Source organism: Rattus rattus, chromosome 14 (assembly GCF_011064425.1).
Source record: "Rattus rattus isolate New Zealand chromosome 14, Rrattus_CSIRO_v1, whole genome shotgun sequence".
Classification (NCBI taxonomy): Eukaryota; Metazoa; Chordata; class Mammalia; order Rodentia; family Muridae; genus Rattus; species Rattus rattus.
The window spans coordinates 25,803,058-25,818,708 of record NC_046167.1 but is presented as its reverse complement, the minus strand read 5'-3'; the positions used below and the strand labels follow the sequence as shown (position 1 = coordinate 25,818,708).

General features: G+C 44.8%; 1 protein-coding gene across 1 annotated transcript in view; it reads right to left on the bottom strand.

Moving 5' to 3' along the window:
* Positions 1 to 15,651, bottom strand: part of Mtr (5-methyltetrahydrofolate-homocysteine methyltransferase) — a 69,043-nt gene that overhangs the window by 4,733 nt on the left and 48,659 nt on the right. Inside the window, exons 22-28 of the mRNA XM_032884495.1 lie at positions 13,254 to 13,321; positions 12,679 to 12,799; positions 8,678 to 8,759; positions 7,438 to 7,536; positions 6,313 to 6,388; positions 3,663 to 3,818; positions 2,089 to 2,285 (exon numbers count right to left, since the gene is read on the bottom strand). Coding sequence (XP_032740386.1) covers positions 2,089 to 2,285; positions 3,663 to 3,818; positions 6,313 to 6,388; positions 7,438 to 7,536; positions 8,678 to 8,759; positions 12,679 to 12,799; positions 13,254 to 13,321 — 799 coding nt within the window. The remainder of the gene's footprint in view (positions 1 to 2,088; positions 2,286 to 3,662; positions 3,819 to 6,312; positions 6,389 to 7,437; positions 7,537 to 8,677; positions 8,760 to 12,678; positions 12,800 to 13,253; positions 13,322 to 15,651) is intronic.

Genomic DNA, 15,651 nt, shown 5'->3' with positions numbered 1-15,651 from the left:
TATGTAATCAGGAAAGTTGCTCAATTACCCCCGACCAAACACTTCGGAATACCTGCAGGCACTGTTTTCAATTCAGAGCAGGTTTGAAATGAGCCTGATAAAGGCATGGCCTTCCGTGTGCATCAGCAGAGCAGTAAAGACCCTGCAGCCCAGGTGTCTACTGTCTTATTCTCAGCTGCTATGACGCTCCCTAACAAGGCCTTACACATACACAGTCAATTCACAGTTAGTAGCTGCTAACCAGTATTTCCTAAGTTCTTGATTGTTCTTTACAGGGTACTAATTTAACTCTCAGAATCCCATGAAAAGTGACCCACAAGCTCCATTTCACAGGAAGAAACCTAAGACATAAAGTTTGACCCCAGAGGCTCAGCCGATGGCAGGATCCAGGAATTGACACCAGTGCTCTGTCAGTTCCTAGAGACAAATGCTCCTGGATATACGCTATTGCTCTATACTGACCAATTAATCATATAGCCCACCCAGAACCTTCTATGCCATTTGACAGACATGAGGGCAAATGCAGCCTGACCCCGGGCAGAGAAGAGAAGTGGCTGCAGGTGGAAACACATCTGATAAAAACACACAGAGTGCCCCAGAGCTCTGGGACAGAGGTGAATAGAGAGTCCATTTTCCAGTAGTGCTCTACTGTTGTTCTGTGATTTCAAAAAAATAAAGTAAAATAAAAAAGCAAGAGAGGGACACAAAGCCACTCTGCAGCACAAGACAGACAGGTCACTGGTCCCACTGTGCCTCAGAGAAGATGGCAATCAGAGCTACTCGGAACAAAAGGCTCCCACCGAGTAATGAGGGCTCAGCTACAATTTCTCTGTGCCTATCCAAGCACGCAATATGCATCCATGGTCCAACTCCCCCTCTAGGGACGACATAAAGGGTGACCTGAGAATCCATTGTAGCAGATGCCCTGATACAGCGTGTCCAGACTCCCCGACACAACAGTATTTAGTTCACTCTGAAAGTGAAAGGACAGCAGAGGAAACCCAAGGACTGGAGGATGAAAGAAGGGCCCAGCAGAGGTCTCTGGCCTCAGCTACACCAGTCAAAGGGAAGCTCCTGGTTCCCTGGCCAGGGCCAGAGCGCAGCACTGGAACTGCCTGCTCTATCCTGTGGCGTCTGCACCTGAGCACACAGAGCAAAGCTTTAATTGTTCTCACATAACTCCTTATGGTATTAAGGGCCAAATTTCAGAATGCCATCTGATGTTACTACTAAAACCCTGTCATTATGAACTGTATTATGATGAAAGGCAATATTACCATTCTAAATAAAAAATGTTATTTACTACAAATTATTAAATTCTAGCTGCACTTCTTGACTGAGACAACTGTGTGTATAGCACTTAAAAGTCCTTGCATGGTGCCTGCATGTTTAAAGGTGAGGCCGAAAAAACAAACAAACAAGCCCCAGAGGCTGTGAGCTGCAGACAGGTTACAAGAGAGTAGAGGCAGGAAGCACTAAGTGTGCTTGCCTCTGCGTACAAAGCTCACTGGGGTCCGTCCTCTGTGAGACAGGGACATAAGCGGCCTGACAACAGCACTGTGCGACAGTTACAGCACAGCTGTCTCACTCCGCTTTAGTGGATATTAGTTCCCACCGGGTTTCCCTTGGAGGCCGTAAGCCACACAGCAGTCTTTAACAGCATACTCAGATGAAAAGCAATTGTTGGGTAAAGTAGTCGCCCCCTAGTTTCAAGACAGAAGGGACTGAAAGACCGAGAACATGAGTGTGTGACAGCTGGGCTAGCAGTACTACTGTCCATCTATCTGCAGACCGAGAACGTGAGTGTGTGACAGCTGGGCAGCAGTACTACTGTCCATCTATCTGCAGACAGCTGGGTAGCAGTACTACGTCCATCTATCTGCAGACACTACCGTGAACCCCACACCTATGCTGGTGTCTTCTCTCCATCCTCACCAATGCCGCAGACTCAGGCCTCTGAGGGCCGTTTGGATGATGGTACAGATAAATAAAAGGCTCAGAGCTCTTATTTAATTCCCACCAACGCTTAGTGTAGTTTCCAAACCTGAAAGTCTAAGCAGAGTACTCACTGTCCACCACACTGCGTACCTGCTGCCTCAGTCCATAGAAGGTGGCTATGGGCTCGGCGGCCTGGGGCACCGCCCCCTCTGCATACAGGTGGATGTCATCTTGGACACTCTGTGCTGGCCAGAATCCAACCACACCCCTGGCCCGGAGTTTCTTCCGACTGATCAGTATGTTCAGCATGTTCTGAGCATCCTCATAAACCTTTCTGGCTTCTTCGCCTATTCAATTACATAGTAAGAATTTATCTAAGATGACAATAGTAATCTGCAAATAGCAATTCATTTCCTTCCCCACAAAGACTGTCGGGCTTGCCATGGGCACAACCTGAAGCAGAGCAGAGTAGATAGTGGGTCCATGAAATGAACCCCCACAGTGCACTGTCTCTAGCTCAATATTTTCCCATTTAGCAGAATTCAGAAGCTAAATCAATGGCACCTCTCGTCAGAAAGAGGGCAAGAACTGATGTTCCACATACAACCCCATTAACTTCCCAGTGATATTTGGGGACGAGACAGGGTGAACAGTGACACGTGGCCCAAATCCTCTTAAATGGTGTTGGTGTTGTACCTGGAAGGTTTCAGCACCTGCCATGGTAGGCACCCTCCTACCTGGTATCCTAGCCCTGGGACACACTCCTTCAGTTCCCATCAGCTCTCAGTGGGCAACACTGTGCTGCCCTACCTGTGTAAAGTGCAGTCCTACAGTCCCCTCATAGCTTGCCTGTGGTGGCACAAGGACAGTACAGTAAGAAGCCCCTGCCTAATCCACCAACTTCCCATAAGTACTTGGGAATCAGCCTCCATGTCCAGGACCCTCTAGAAGCCTAAGTGTTGGTTTCCAGGGCTCTCGCCATCTCATGGTTCGTCAGGATAACTCCTCCCACTCTGCTCTGCTCTGCTCTTCATGCTGTGAGCCCACGCCTCTAGGTACTGGGTTGGGGTGAGCTACCCATGGCAACTGAGGGAACTTACTGATGTACTCACTTCTCTACTTTGTCACATCAAGTCTCCCTCCTTCCCTGAGTGTTCTGGGTACAATGAAATCTGCAATTCTCCACCTGGGCACTTGTGTTCAAAGCTTCTCACTTTCCTTCTGTTTGAAATATCCTTTAGTTTTTTTTCTGGTTCTTATCCCTAGACCCAGCCCCATGGAATCTTCAATAACATCTCAAGTACCACCACCTCCAGGAAGCCCACTCCAATCTCCTGTCAGAAGCTGGCCCCTCTTCTTATGTTGGTAGCATCCCAGGCTGAACCCAGTGCAAGAGTCCAGCAGCATCAGCCCAGCACAGACCTAGTACTGCCAGCTCCACCGTAGTGAGTCAGGCACTAAATCATAGGACATTACCTTTTTTGCTTGCCTCTCTGCAAGCAGAGACCAGTGTGTAACTGATGTCAGTAAGTGCATTTATTTAAAGAATTTACCTGACATAATAAGGGCAAGCAAACAATGAAATGTTCATGTGAAAGCTGAGTAGGTGAGTAATATGGAAGCAGCTATAGCCTGTACACACTGAACACTTAGTGCATCCTCTCAAACCACTTTCAGAGTCCCAATGCAACATCCTGAATACCAGGCAGGAAGGACTCACTAACCTACTGCTTTGTCATTGAATATCTTGGGAAATCCTCGGTTCGGGTACTTGCCGCGGAGCTGCCAGACATCAAAGAAAGGCTTCCAGTCAATGTAGTCCACCAGCTTTTGCAGGTTGTAGTCTTCAAAGACCTGGGTCCCAATAAACGTGGGCTTCACTGGAGGAAGGAGGCACAGCTGTCAACGGCACACCAGCTGGGACAGCACTCACGCTGACATACACTGAGGTGTACTTCCCTGCTCCTCACTCTGCAGCTTACTCCCACACCTGCTTCCCTCCTGTCACCCGTAGGAGTTGTCTTACCAAGAGCAGAACTTTAATTTACTGGGGAGAAGGAATTTTCCCATGTAGCTAACTGACTGCTGGAAACTTCCCTCAACCCTTCTAGCCCCATGTCCAAGAGAAAAGGAAGGCGTGAGTTCATCCCTGAGTATACAGATGGTCAGAGTGTTAAAGACCACTGCAGGAGAGCTTGTGTAGAACACTACTGACAACCAATAGCCTTGCCTTCATTTGCATTCTCTCTCTCTCTCTCTCTCTCTCTCTCTCTCTCTCTCTCTCTCTCTCTCTCTCACACACACACACACACACACACACACACTCTCTCTCTCTCTCTCTCACAGTGTAAGGGACATATACTGAAACGAGGTCCCAAAACCAAACTGTGGCTAATCTGCAGGGGAGGGACAAATACGAGACTGCCACTACAAATAAATACCTGATTTAAAAAAAAAACAAAGTCCTAAGTCACTTCTTAGATTAGGCAATGGAAGTAGAGGGGTGTTCTGAAATTGTCCTTTACATCCAAGTCTGAAATACATCATAATATGCATGATTCTGAGGCCTCTATAGGCAGACTGTGCTCCAGTGATTTCAGGACACCAAGGACACAATGCCACATGGACACTGGGCCAGAGGCCAAGGCACCAGTGCTACTGCCAAGTCTGCGTGCCCATGTCTCCCTGTGACGAGGAATCCGAGGACTGGCTGTTCCACTGTTAGCAGCTGCTCTGAAGAACACCAGCCTCTCAGGAGCAAGGGGAGAGCGGAGGAGCTCTTGACTGGAATCTGCCCTCCCGCACCGTAGTGGCTCTGCCCCATCTGTTCTGCTATCTTCCTATGATCCAGGGCTGCCCCTCTTTTTGACCACCACTGTGCAGCTTTGTTTGCTAACGAAGTCTCCATAGTTCCCTTAGGAGAGACTGAAGAGAGACCTCTGACACCCCAGACAAAGAGGCCTCTTCTTAGAGGCAGCACTGACTTGCAGCTGTGGAGCTGCTGAGGGCAGGGGCAGGGCTACTCTTAAACAGGCTTCAGGCCCAGAATCTTAGGGTTGCTTCAGACTCTGCTTCCAGAGGCCTGGAGAGAAAGCCCCCCTTTCTCACGGGTTCCACTTCCTACAGCACCTGAGGACAACTGGGATATCCTCAAAACATGGACCCCGTATCCTACAGGCAACAGGGTAGATGGAGCCTAGTGATGTTAAAAAGGCAACCCTAGCAGTATCTCCACCACTACCAGGCACCACAGCCCTTCTGGGATCATTTCTAGCAAAATGTACTTTGGATCCACAACTTGCCCGATCGATACCTCTAGACCAAGCTTTAGAGTAAAAGATAAACAGTGAACAAAGAGCCACGTCATGGTCTCTGCTGTAGCGACTTCTACTCCTTCAAAGGTTTTCACGTTGGTACCTAATTTTATCCCTTCAACGTTTCCATAAGCAATCCCCTTTGCACACCAGAGCTTGTCAGATGCAGAAGACAGACCCTCAAGGTCACACAGTGCATCAGAGCCAGGAGCCAAGCAGGGGTAAGCACTCGGGCCTCCAGCTCCCAGTCTGGCACTCTTTCCACTAAAGCACACCGAACCCAGCAGGAATGAAATTGGAACTGAGCACACCTACATTTCCAACTTAATCTCTCAACTCTGCTGAGCATGTGTAGAACACAGATGTCATGAGCACTGAAAGCTGATTTCAGACATTACCTTGAAAATACGGATTCCACTAACAGAACCCCTTTTCACCCTGTCTTGGTTTTGCATTTGTATCTCTTGTCTCTCTGAGCCTGTCAAAACATCTTACGCATATAATTCCCTTGTGAACACCTAGGTGAGGTAAGAAAAGTATCTAGCAGTAAAACGGGAGGAAACCACATAACAGAAATTAAAAGGGAAGCACCCGGAGACAGAACAGAACGTGAACAGGGGCCCAGCCCTGCTACAGAGCTCTTTGAGACCTGTGAGTGCAAAGCCATTTCACAGTTCAGACATTCCGAGCCAGCCCTCGGTCCTGCTCGCAACTCAGGTCAGTAGAGGAGGCGACTCAAGCACAGCCCAGGCTACAGAAGAGAAACCCAGGAACAGAACCCTGACAACCAGTCTAGTTCCTGTCTGAAATTCCAGCTCCTTCAGTTAAAATGGAACAGTAACCATGCTTGTTAGAGTCACCCAAAGGATGCAGTAAGCTAAGGTGAATCCACCTCACTCAGTAGGTCTCCTGTCCACTCTCCTTTCCATCCACAGGGTGGCTCATTCTTACACACAACCGAGAGTTTCTCCCTGCAGGTTCCTTTGTAGATAAGAACTGCAAACACGTCCTAGACACTGTCAGTTATCACACTTAGCTGTGTCCAGCAGCAGCCACAGACCTGGGTGAGGTTCAGACAGCCAATCAATGTGGAAACCATGTTTTCTGGCTTGACTTAGGGGTAAGTATTTTCTCTCCTGTTGAAGACAATAGTTCTTTAGTCAGAATCTCTTAGCTTTTCTATGTCTACAATGAAAACATAACTAAGAAAGCCAATATAGAAGTTTTTACAAACAAGACAAATAACCAAATGAATAGAGCCAAACCCTTTCGAAGGAAAATCCCTACCCTTTCCCATCCACTACGGCTTCGCGCTGCCCTAGAATAGGAGGCAGTAAAGAGGGGCATGCATTTACCAGCTTCACCTTGTGGTTCTAGGGCTAACCCTGAGCCCTGGCCAGCTCTCTCAGAACGAGGAATCTTGGTTAGCTGCCCCACCATAACTACCCTGAGGACCAGACCAGGGTAGACCCAGGGAACCGTCAGCTATAGGCAAATGAAAGGAGAGTGGGAGGAAGGCATCAGCAGCACCTGGGGCTGCTGTGTGTGCTCTCATTTACATTCCTAGCAACTCTAATGCCCCACATAAAGATGTGAGGCAGACCACCATGACTTCAAGAGGGTAGTTATGGAGTTCCTGAAGCCTACAAGGGACCATTTTTGGCACATTATTCTGAATGGAGAAAAGTCTGGACCAGTAAGGAGAGGAGAGGTTTGTGAGTGCCTGGTTAATGCTCTACTTAATCCCACTTCCCCTCAGGAATGAGTCTGAGAATACCACTTTGGAATGATCTGGCTCTATTTTTGGGATGCCAATAAGCTCATGCTTTACTCTTTCTCATAGGCCTGGTGTCTGGCATAGAGCCTACTAAGGGCTCAATACAGAAAAAATAATTCCCAAGTGTTCTGAGACATCGGCTTGCTATTTAGCAGGCTGGCCTCGAACTCATGATCCTCTTGCCCCTATCTAAGTGCTGGGATACAAGCAGGTCATACCCTACTTAAAATTCATTAGAACAACCAAAAATAAACAGCAACAACAACCAAATCAGGAATTTAGATGCCAAAGAACTCAGATCTGAACTAGAAAAAAGACCTTTCTCAAAGGACTTCTAAAAACAGTCAATAAAGCCCATGAAAAAGCACAGATCACTGTGCTCTAAAATGACCTGCTTTTATCACTTACTTTGAGAGACTCGTAGTGGTCCTGTCTAATATCTTCATATTCTTCCAGTATTTCTTCAAAGTAGTCATCTTTCAGATTTTCATCTAACAGCTGAGAACACTAAAATGCAAGATAAAGTTCAAAAACCAGGAGGCAGCAAAGGAAGATAAAACACCACTGAGGCCAGGGAGGTGGGTCAGCAAGGATGCTTGCTACCAGGCTTGACCACCTCATTTCAATCCCTAGGACCCATGGTAGGAGAAGAGAACTAGTTCCTACAAGTTGACTGACCTCCATATACACTATGACACTGTGTTACCATGACCACCCCATCTCCCACCCCATCCCCCAGAGAAACCTCGTCATACACTCAACTCAGTATAATAGTGATTACTGTAAAACTCCATACAAATAACAGACAGATCTGAAATTTTTCCTTTCAGAAGACAGCTCAGAAACGGTGGTCACTGTCATCCAATCTGCATGATATTCCTAGAGTCTCCCAGATTACCAGGTCCTTCAGTAGATTTCTTCTTCAGAAATCTCTGTGGTTGTCCAATCATGCTCTTTCATTGAAAACTACAAACGTGATTAAGGACAGAGAGGGCTGCTTAGCTCTTTTCTATCCTACGCTGAGTTTCTAGGTGAATAACTTGGAAACTGAAGGACCATGTGGTCTCTCAGATGTCTCCCAGGTGTTGTGGCCTATTATTCAGCAAACACATGAGAATGACAATCGGGATTTACTAGAGGACAAGAGAAAAACACCTGGGCAAGGTTTTTGTTAACTTCATTTAGAAAACTGCCTATTATTCTGGATTTTAAATATCTGGTGACTGTTCTGACTTCTGGTTAAGTCAGCTGGCCCTATCAATTTCTTATATCCAAAACAAGGTCATTTAAAAACCCCTACATTCCAGTTAATTTTAGCAATAGTCAAGGAAATCTCCTCATATTTGTAAATTAAAGGCATCTGTCAGCCTGGTCAGATGTCCAAGTGTAGGCACCTAGGTGCCATCCTTCAGCTGCTGCTCACTTCTGTCAGCATCGCTGACAGCACATCAGGTGCTCACACAGGGCTCACTTCCAGCATGGCAAACACTGTGGCAGCACACCAGGAACTCTAGCCTGCTCATGCACATTTCTTTAGTAAAACTGGCCAAAACAAAATGGATCTTGGGTGATAGATACCTTAGCTCTTAATGCTTTCTTTGTTCTCTTTACAGCACATTTAAAATAAAAGGAAGGCTCCCACACTCACCACCACCACACTCTTGGATGCATCTAGAACATGGATTACAGGCGCACTGTACCGTGGTGCTATTTTAACTGCTGTGTGGGTTCTGAAAATAAGGGTCAAGAAGAAATGCATATCCATCAGTGCTGACAGCTCCGTGCTCAGACAACTCGTGCTCAGAACCATTAGAGATAATATGTTTCTACAGTATTTTCAAGAGCGACTTCAAGGTACTTATAAGCATTGCACTTCAAATTTCCCTTACAAACTAAGAATGACTTTTCCCATCCTGAGATGGAAAAACGGTGAAATGATAGGAATTGATAGGCCTAGGTTCCAAGGGAGTCTGACAAAATAAGAAAGGTTTGTTCGTAGTTATCTGCCAACAAGGAATGAGTCCCACCCAGGCCTGCTTGAGCAGAGAGAGGAACCAGTCCCTGGCTGTCACACCCTACTGTCATCGAGGTCAAGGTTCTTCCTCCAAGAGAGCTGGGAGCCGGGAGACCAGCCAGCAGCCTGGGGAAGCAGGGACCAGTCAGAAGACACAGAACACAGATCTGACTGCTGCCTCCTCTTTGAGAGAGAAAGCCATACCACTGGCTTCAACCCTACCTTCTAATTGTAAAAAGAAACTTCAAATCTGAAAGTCAACAAAAAATAAAATAGAAAGCAGCTAGAGATATAGCTGAGCAATGTAACTCTTGTTACAATGTAGAAAGCCCTAGGTTCAATCAATGCCTGGTATCACAAAAGTGAACCAATTAAAGCACGGAAATAACACAATATTGCATACTAACATTTAATCAGCCCCAAGCTTCTACTGCCAAACTTGAACATATAGATACTAGGAAGAACAACCTTTAATTTTTAAATATCACAATAAACATGTTTAAAACATATTGTGCTGACTGTGAGGTACTTAGAGCAATAGTGTAGGGCTATGTATAGGCAATTTCATTTAAAAACATACAAAACCCAAGTGAGAACTGGAAACACACATGGCCTCCCTCCAGTGAAGATGATGAAGACAAATGGCTTACAGAAGCTCCCACCATGTGTTTCCTGCTGTTTGCTTCTCCCAAGTCAGGTATTTTCATATTCTTTCCCTCAGCCAAAGTATACTATCATCTCTTACCTCATATCATGGCCTAGTCTAGAATCTTTTACTTCATATCATGGCCTAGTCTAGAATTACAGGATTTTTATGTAAATGATGCATGGCTAGTGCTTTAACAAGTCTGGTGAGATGGCTCAGCCAGTAAATGTGCTTACTGAACAACCCTGACACCTAAATTCAATCCCTGGAACCTAAAGGCACCTGCTGAGCGTGGTACATAAATACAAGCCTTTGGACCACGAAGAGAAACCCTTGCTTCCCAAGTTGTCTGACCTCGACATGCACACCGTGGCACAGGCACACTCAAGAAAACCAACTCCACAAGGCTGTCCTCTGACTTCCCCTTCCCTCTCCCTTTCCCTCTCCCTTCTCCCTCTCCCTCCCCCTACCACACACACAGAATTTCTTAGAAAGGAGGAAAAAAATAAAGATAGAGAAATTAAGATTAAATCGGAAGTAAGAACAGCCCTAAAATTCTAAGCTTCTCTATGGAAAGCTTATGGTTAGTGCAAACGGGAAGATAAAAGATAAAATTACGTATCTTACTTCTGAGCAACTAAACACACACACACACACACACACACTCTCTCTCTCTCTCTCTCTCTCTCTCTCTCTCTCTCTCTCACTCACTCAGAAAATTTTCTCTACAATAGAGCAACGTGACTTGGTTAAATTTTCAAAGAAAAAGTAATTGTAAAACCTACTTTGCAGTAATTGGCTATACATTAATTAAATTTAACAGCTGACTTTCAGAATATATATCCTTGTGAAGTTCTGCCCATAAAAAGGCCAGATTTCCTTTTGTGATACCGCATGACCCATACTGCGGACAGAATAACAATTGGTTTTCTCGTCTATAAATGCAGGTTTAAAAGGGACACTCCAAGTATATTCCCACCCATCTCTGACCCCTAACCTTCACTGGATGGTTATACCTGGACCTTGAATGTCTCAGAAGCACAGGTCTGTCTGGTTCATGCTACTACTGAAAAAGTCTTATCACCCTCAGAAATCTGTCTCCTGAAACCATACAAACCCTGAGCTGTCATCTGGCAAAAGGAAGAATGAGGCACTGAACCCTCAATTACCTGAGAAGCAACCAGGGTCTCAGGAGGGCTTTTTTCTTTTGTCTGATGGCTCTTGTAATAAAAAGGACCACATAGCAAATTTCTGATCTTAATGAAGCAAACTGTGATATAAAAATATTTTTAGCATGAACCAGGGTCCCAGGTAGACAACTCCTAATGTACAGATTTGTTATATTACATAATCACAACTTTTTAATATTATTATGAGTCTTCACTCATAATAATCCACAGGTCCTCTTGCCACTTTCCACCTAAGCAAAAGACCAAGCTAATTTCATAAAGCTCAAGTTATGGACCAGGCCTGGAGGGCCACATATTTCATCCAACTACTTGGAAGCTGAGACAGAGGACTGCAAATTCAAGGCCAGCCTGGGCTAGAGCTAGCCTAGTGCATGTAGAGTTCAAGACTAGGCAATTCAGTGAGACCCTGTCTCAAAGTAAAAACGACAAGATTTTAAGTAAAGTGAGGGCTGGGGACATAGCATAGCCTGTGAGAGAGATCTTGACTAGCAAGCACAAGGCCCTAGGTGTAGATTCCAGTATCAAAAGAAAACAAACTCAAATCCTCTTTATCAGTGTTCGATCAGATCCTGTAAGAATAATTCAGCCACTCTGCTAGTAAGAACTCCAGTTTTGTTAACATCAGCAACAATGGCGGAGCTGTGCACCTCGGTATGAAAAGTAATCAACGGGTAAAGACGTAAATATTCTGCTACTTGTGGGAACTCTCCATTCACACTACAAGTAACATGATGGCGAATTCTGTGTGTGAGCTGGGGTACGCCACACTACGCAGTTTGGTACTGCATGCAGTTCACATGTTTTTTAGATGTAATAGACACTTACATCTGTAGACTCAGTAGATTACCCTCTGTAATGGATTAACCTCAGCAATCAGCTAAAAACTTCAGAGAAATATCAAGCAGTCTCATTAACCCTGCCTCTTGTACAAAGAACTTCTGCCTGAAGACTGCAACAGCAGCCCTTGCCTGATACTGCAGCCTACAGATTCCAGACCTTCCAGCCCCACAATCACACAAGCCAACTCCTAAAAATAAGTCTCTGACTCTCTGAGGAGTTCTAGAATCTTATGACCAGACTAGAATTTCATTTTTGCACTAAACAAACAAACAAACAAACAAACTTCACACTGTGGGACTACCCAGTTCAACCGGGACCACCCTGCAAACTAAGTATCTGTGATGTAAGAAATGCTACAGAAGCCCAGCATTCTCACTATGACCACGATCCCAGGAAGAACTTCAGTTAAACACTGCCTATGTGAGTCAATGTGAACATTCTCCTCTTTATGTCTTTTATCCTAAAGTTTCCCCCAAGTCGTCCACCCGACTTCTTCATTTTCACTAGTCTGTCTCCAGATTCTTACAAGGTTTGGGCATCTTCAAGAGACTTACAATTACTTAGCCAGACTCCTGCTCAGAGCATGCAGAAGTGCAAGCCCCAGCTCTCTGAAAAATAACAAAACAAAAGAACACCACCGTTTTGCCATTCAGTCTGAGTTCAAGAGAGTTCTGAGTACATTATAATTCTTAAGGTGAGAAGGAAGACTAAAGAAAAGATAACTGCAAGAAGGCAGAATCCAAAACATGGTAAGGGGAGGGAATCACAAAGGAGTTTCCCGGTTTGCAGAAGGCTCCAGAAGCCTTCTGATACTTCTCCAAAGGAGGAATGGGAAGTCTGTGCAACAAGGAGACTGTATGCTAAGCAAAGAGAGAACAACAACAAATTTCACCACTGGCTTAAAACACTGGCACGTAAGAGAATTCAACGTGGGCACAGAGCTGTTCATGCTGGCTTACCTTGAAGTGGTTGCTCCTCCTATCAACAATGGAATCTTTATAGCCAACCTCTCCATTTCCTTGGCAACAAAAATCATTTCATCCAAGGATGGCGTGATGAGTCCTGACAAGCCAATTATATCTATGGTCAAGAGAGAAAGAAAAACTGGCCAGTGAGAATGAAAAAGAGAGGAAGTGAAGTAAGACACTCTTAAATGTTATACTGAAGACCAGAAAACCTAATATGTCAACTTCTAATTCTAGGAATTTACTATTTGCTTTGGGTAGTAAAAAGTGTAACTTAAATTTGTAGTAATTTATTTGTAACACATTTAGGAAGCCACACAATAAAAATCATCTCTAGTTCATAATTATCTCAGGCTTGACCATAAAAACAACTATACAACTGTTTTCCTCTAAGAAGGGGGCCCACTCCACCGCTAGAGCTAAGAGGAGGCCCACAGATGCTCACACACCTCCTTCAAGCCCCAACAGCTCTCACTGGAGCCTGCTGCTCCATCCCCACAGACCCCACAAGGGCTGGGCTTCCTGACACTGACTCTTGGGAGAGTGATGCTGAGTGCCGTGCGCAGTACCTGCTTTGTGGTCCAGAGCAGCTTGAAGTATCTTATCACAGGGAGTCATGACTCCTAAATCAATAACTCTGAGGCGAGAAACGAGATGGGAGAAAATTAACAAGCGTCCATGAGAGACAACGCTGAACTAAACATTTTAATTTCATCCACCAAATGCTGCTCTCATGTAAAATGAAACCACACTATCAAAGGTCATCCACAGTAGCTTATATTAAGGGGGAGTAACATTCTATTGTGTGAATACACTACATGCTACGGTTGAGATTTGAACTCTCCCTCCAAAGGCCAGGGTACTGAAGGGTTGTTTTCCAGGAGGGCATTTTTATTTACTGTTCTACTTGTGTTTTGAAGCAGGACCCTCTTTTTCATAGGTATTATGAGACTTTTACCTTACATTTCCCATCATGGTGTGCTGTGCAGCCACAGGACCAAAAAACAACAGAGCCAACAAGGGGCTGCAATTTCTAAAATTATAAGCTGAATAAACCTTTCTTACAGTGACAGATTACTGACAGACCCACTGCATCCATTCTCCCATTCATCTGTGGGCAGACACTGGGTGGTTTCCACTATGTTATGACTGCCAAGTGGCACTCTAAACCAATTCTGTGTCACAAGTACTACTCACAATACTCCTCCAGACCCATTTTAATGAAAAAGGGGATCGGATAAGGCAAGGTCCCATCACTCAGTTACTCGGCAATAAAGTTGGGAAATGAATCAGAAACTAACAGAAAATCCACTACCTTATCTATTCAGGTCAAAAATTGTGCTGGTGGGGAGGATGAACAGGAAGAAGTCACTGCACATACAGAGCAACTGTTGGGCAGAAAGAAGGAAGAGAGAGTGACTCAGAGACATCACCGAGAGGTCAGCAAGGCTCAAACAGAAAGACAACTCTGGGTGAGCAAGCACCGAGACACGCCAGGGGACAGGGTCTAGAGAAATGGCTCAGCAGTTAAAAAGCACTTGCTACTCTTGCAGAGGATCACAGTTCAAATCCCAGCACCATAATGTGATAACGTGACTCAAAACCTCTATAACTTCAGCTCTGGGGAATTTAATGTCCTCTTCTGGTCTCCAAGGTCAGCCAAACACATACATATAAGTAAAATAGCAACTCTTAAAAAAAATCAGGGAAGAGAATAATGTCAAAGAATGTCAGAGAGGTACATATCCTAAAACTCATAGAAACAAGGAACATTCTGGAGATGTTCTACCTATAACTCTTCCGTGTTATGCTGAGAGAGTTCCCATTACATATATATTTTTTTAACTTAACCTTATCATATCTGTTAAATGATTTAAAAAGTGGAGCATGTATTTTTCATTTATTTGTCAATAATTCTTAAAGAAAAAACCTGACTGGTGTGATAGTTCATCCCAGAACTCAAAAAGCTGAGGCAAAAGGACTGGCATGAATTGGAAGCCAGCCTTGGTCTAGCCAGTTCTGGGACCCTACTTCAGAGCTGCACAGTAATACCTTGTCTTAAATGGACATCTCTAGAATATAACAGCAGTTGTCCACAGTGGGTGCTGAACACCGAGGAGGGAAGCGGCTTGCTTATCATTCCTATTGCATGCCCTCTTAGAGGAATGGACTTGTATCTCACTCCCATATTCCCTTTTACAAGAAGTTTGTTTTGTTTTTTAATTAACTAACACTATGGAACTTCAACAAAAAGTAAGTCGATGTCAAGTTGACAAGAAGTACACTGGGCTCTGTTAGAATTAACCATAGCAAACAGATGCTGGAGGTGGAGATGTCCTCTGGAGCTACTGTCACTTTTTAACATACTGAAGAAAATCTAGTAACTAAAGAGCTTTTGTTTAAGATGACTAAGTAGACGCTGCTGCATATAAAACTAGGCAAAAGAGCAAACAGCTCTGAAATCAAGACAAAAAAGGTAGGCACCTCAAAGCTGGTCCTTTACAACACTGTATTTCGTTTTGGACATTTTTGTTGTGAGCCAGCCTTTAATGGCTGAACCATCGCTCCACCCTGTGTATGTTCTAAAATGTGATTAAAAGTCATCAGAACAATGACAAAGAGCTTGCTCTCGCTGTTCCCTTCTGCTTTATCTCGTTGCTTTCAGGTAACTTACATGCATGAGGAAAATCAAGGTCATTGCTGGGGTTAAACAGAAATAGGCAAGAAGGTTGTGGGGAAAGGACAGACTACACTACACACCAAAGCAGCAGAGGGGCTGCTCCAAACAATGGAACCTCCACTTTTCAACTGAGCCCAGCTGAAAACTGGCCTGTATTTCTCAGAGACCGTGATTTCTCTGACAGAACAGGATCCTCGAAGCTCTCAGACTACACCCTAAAAAAAAAAGTCCTTGTAGACCAGGGTAAGAACTATGAGCTATCCTGATAAGAGAAGTCACTGCAGGGG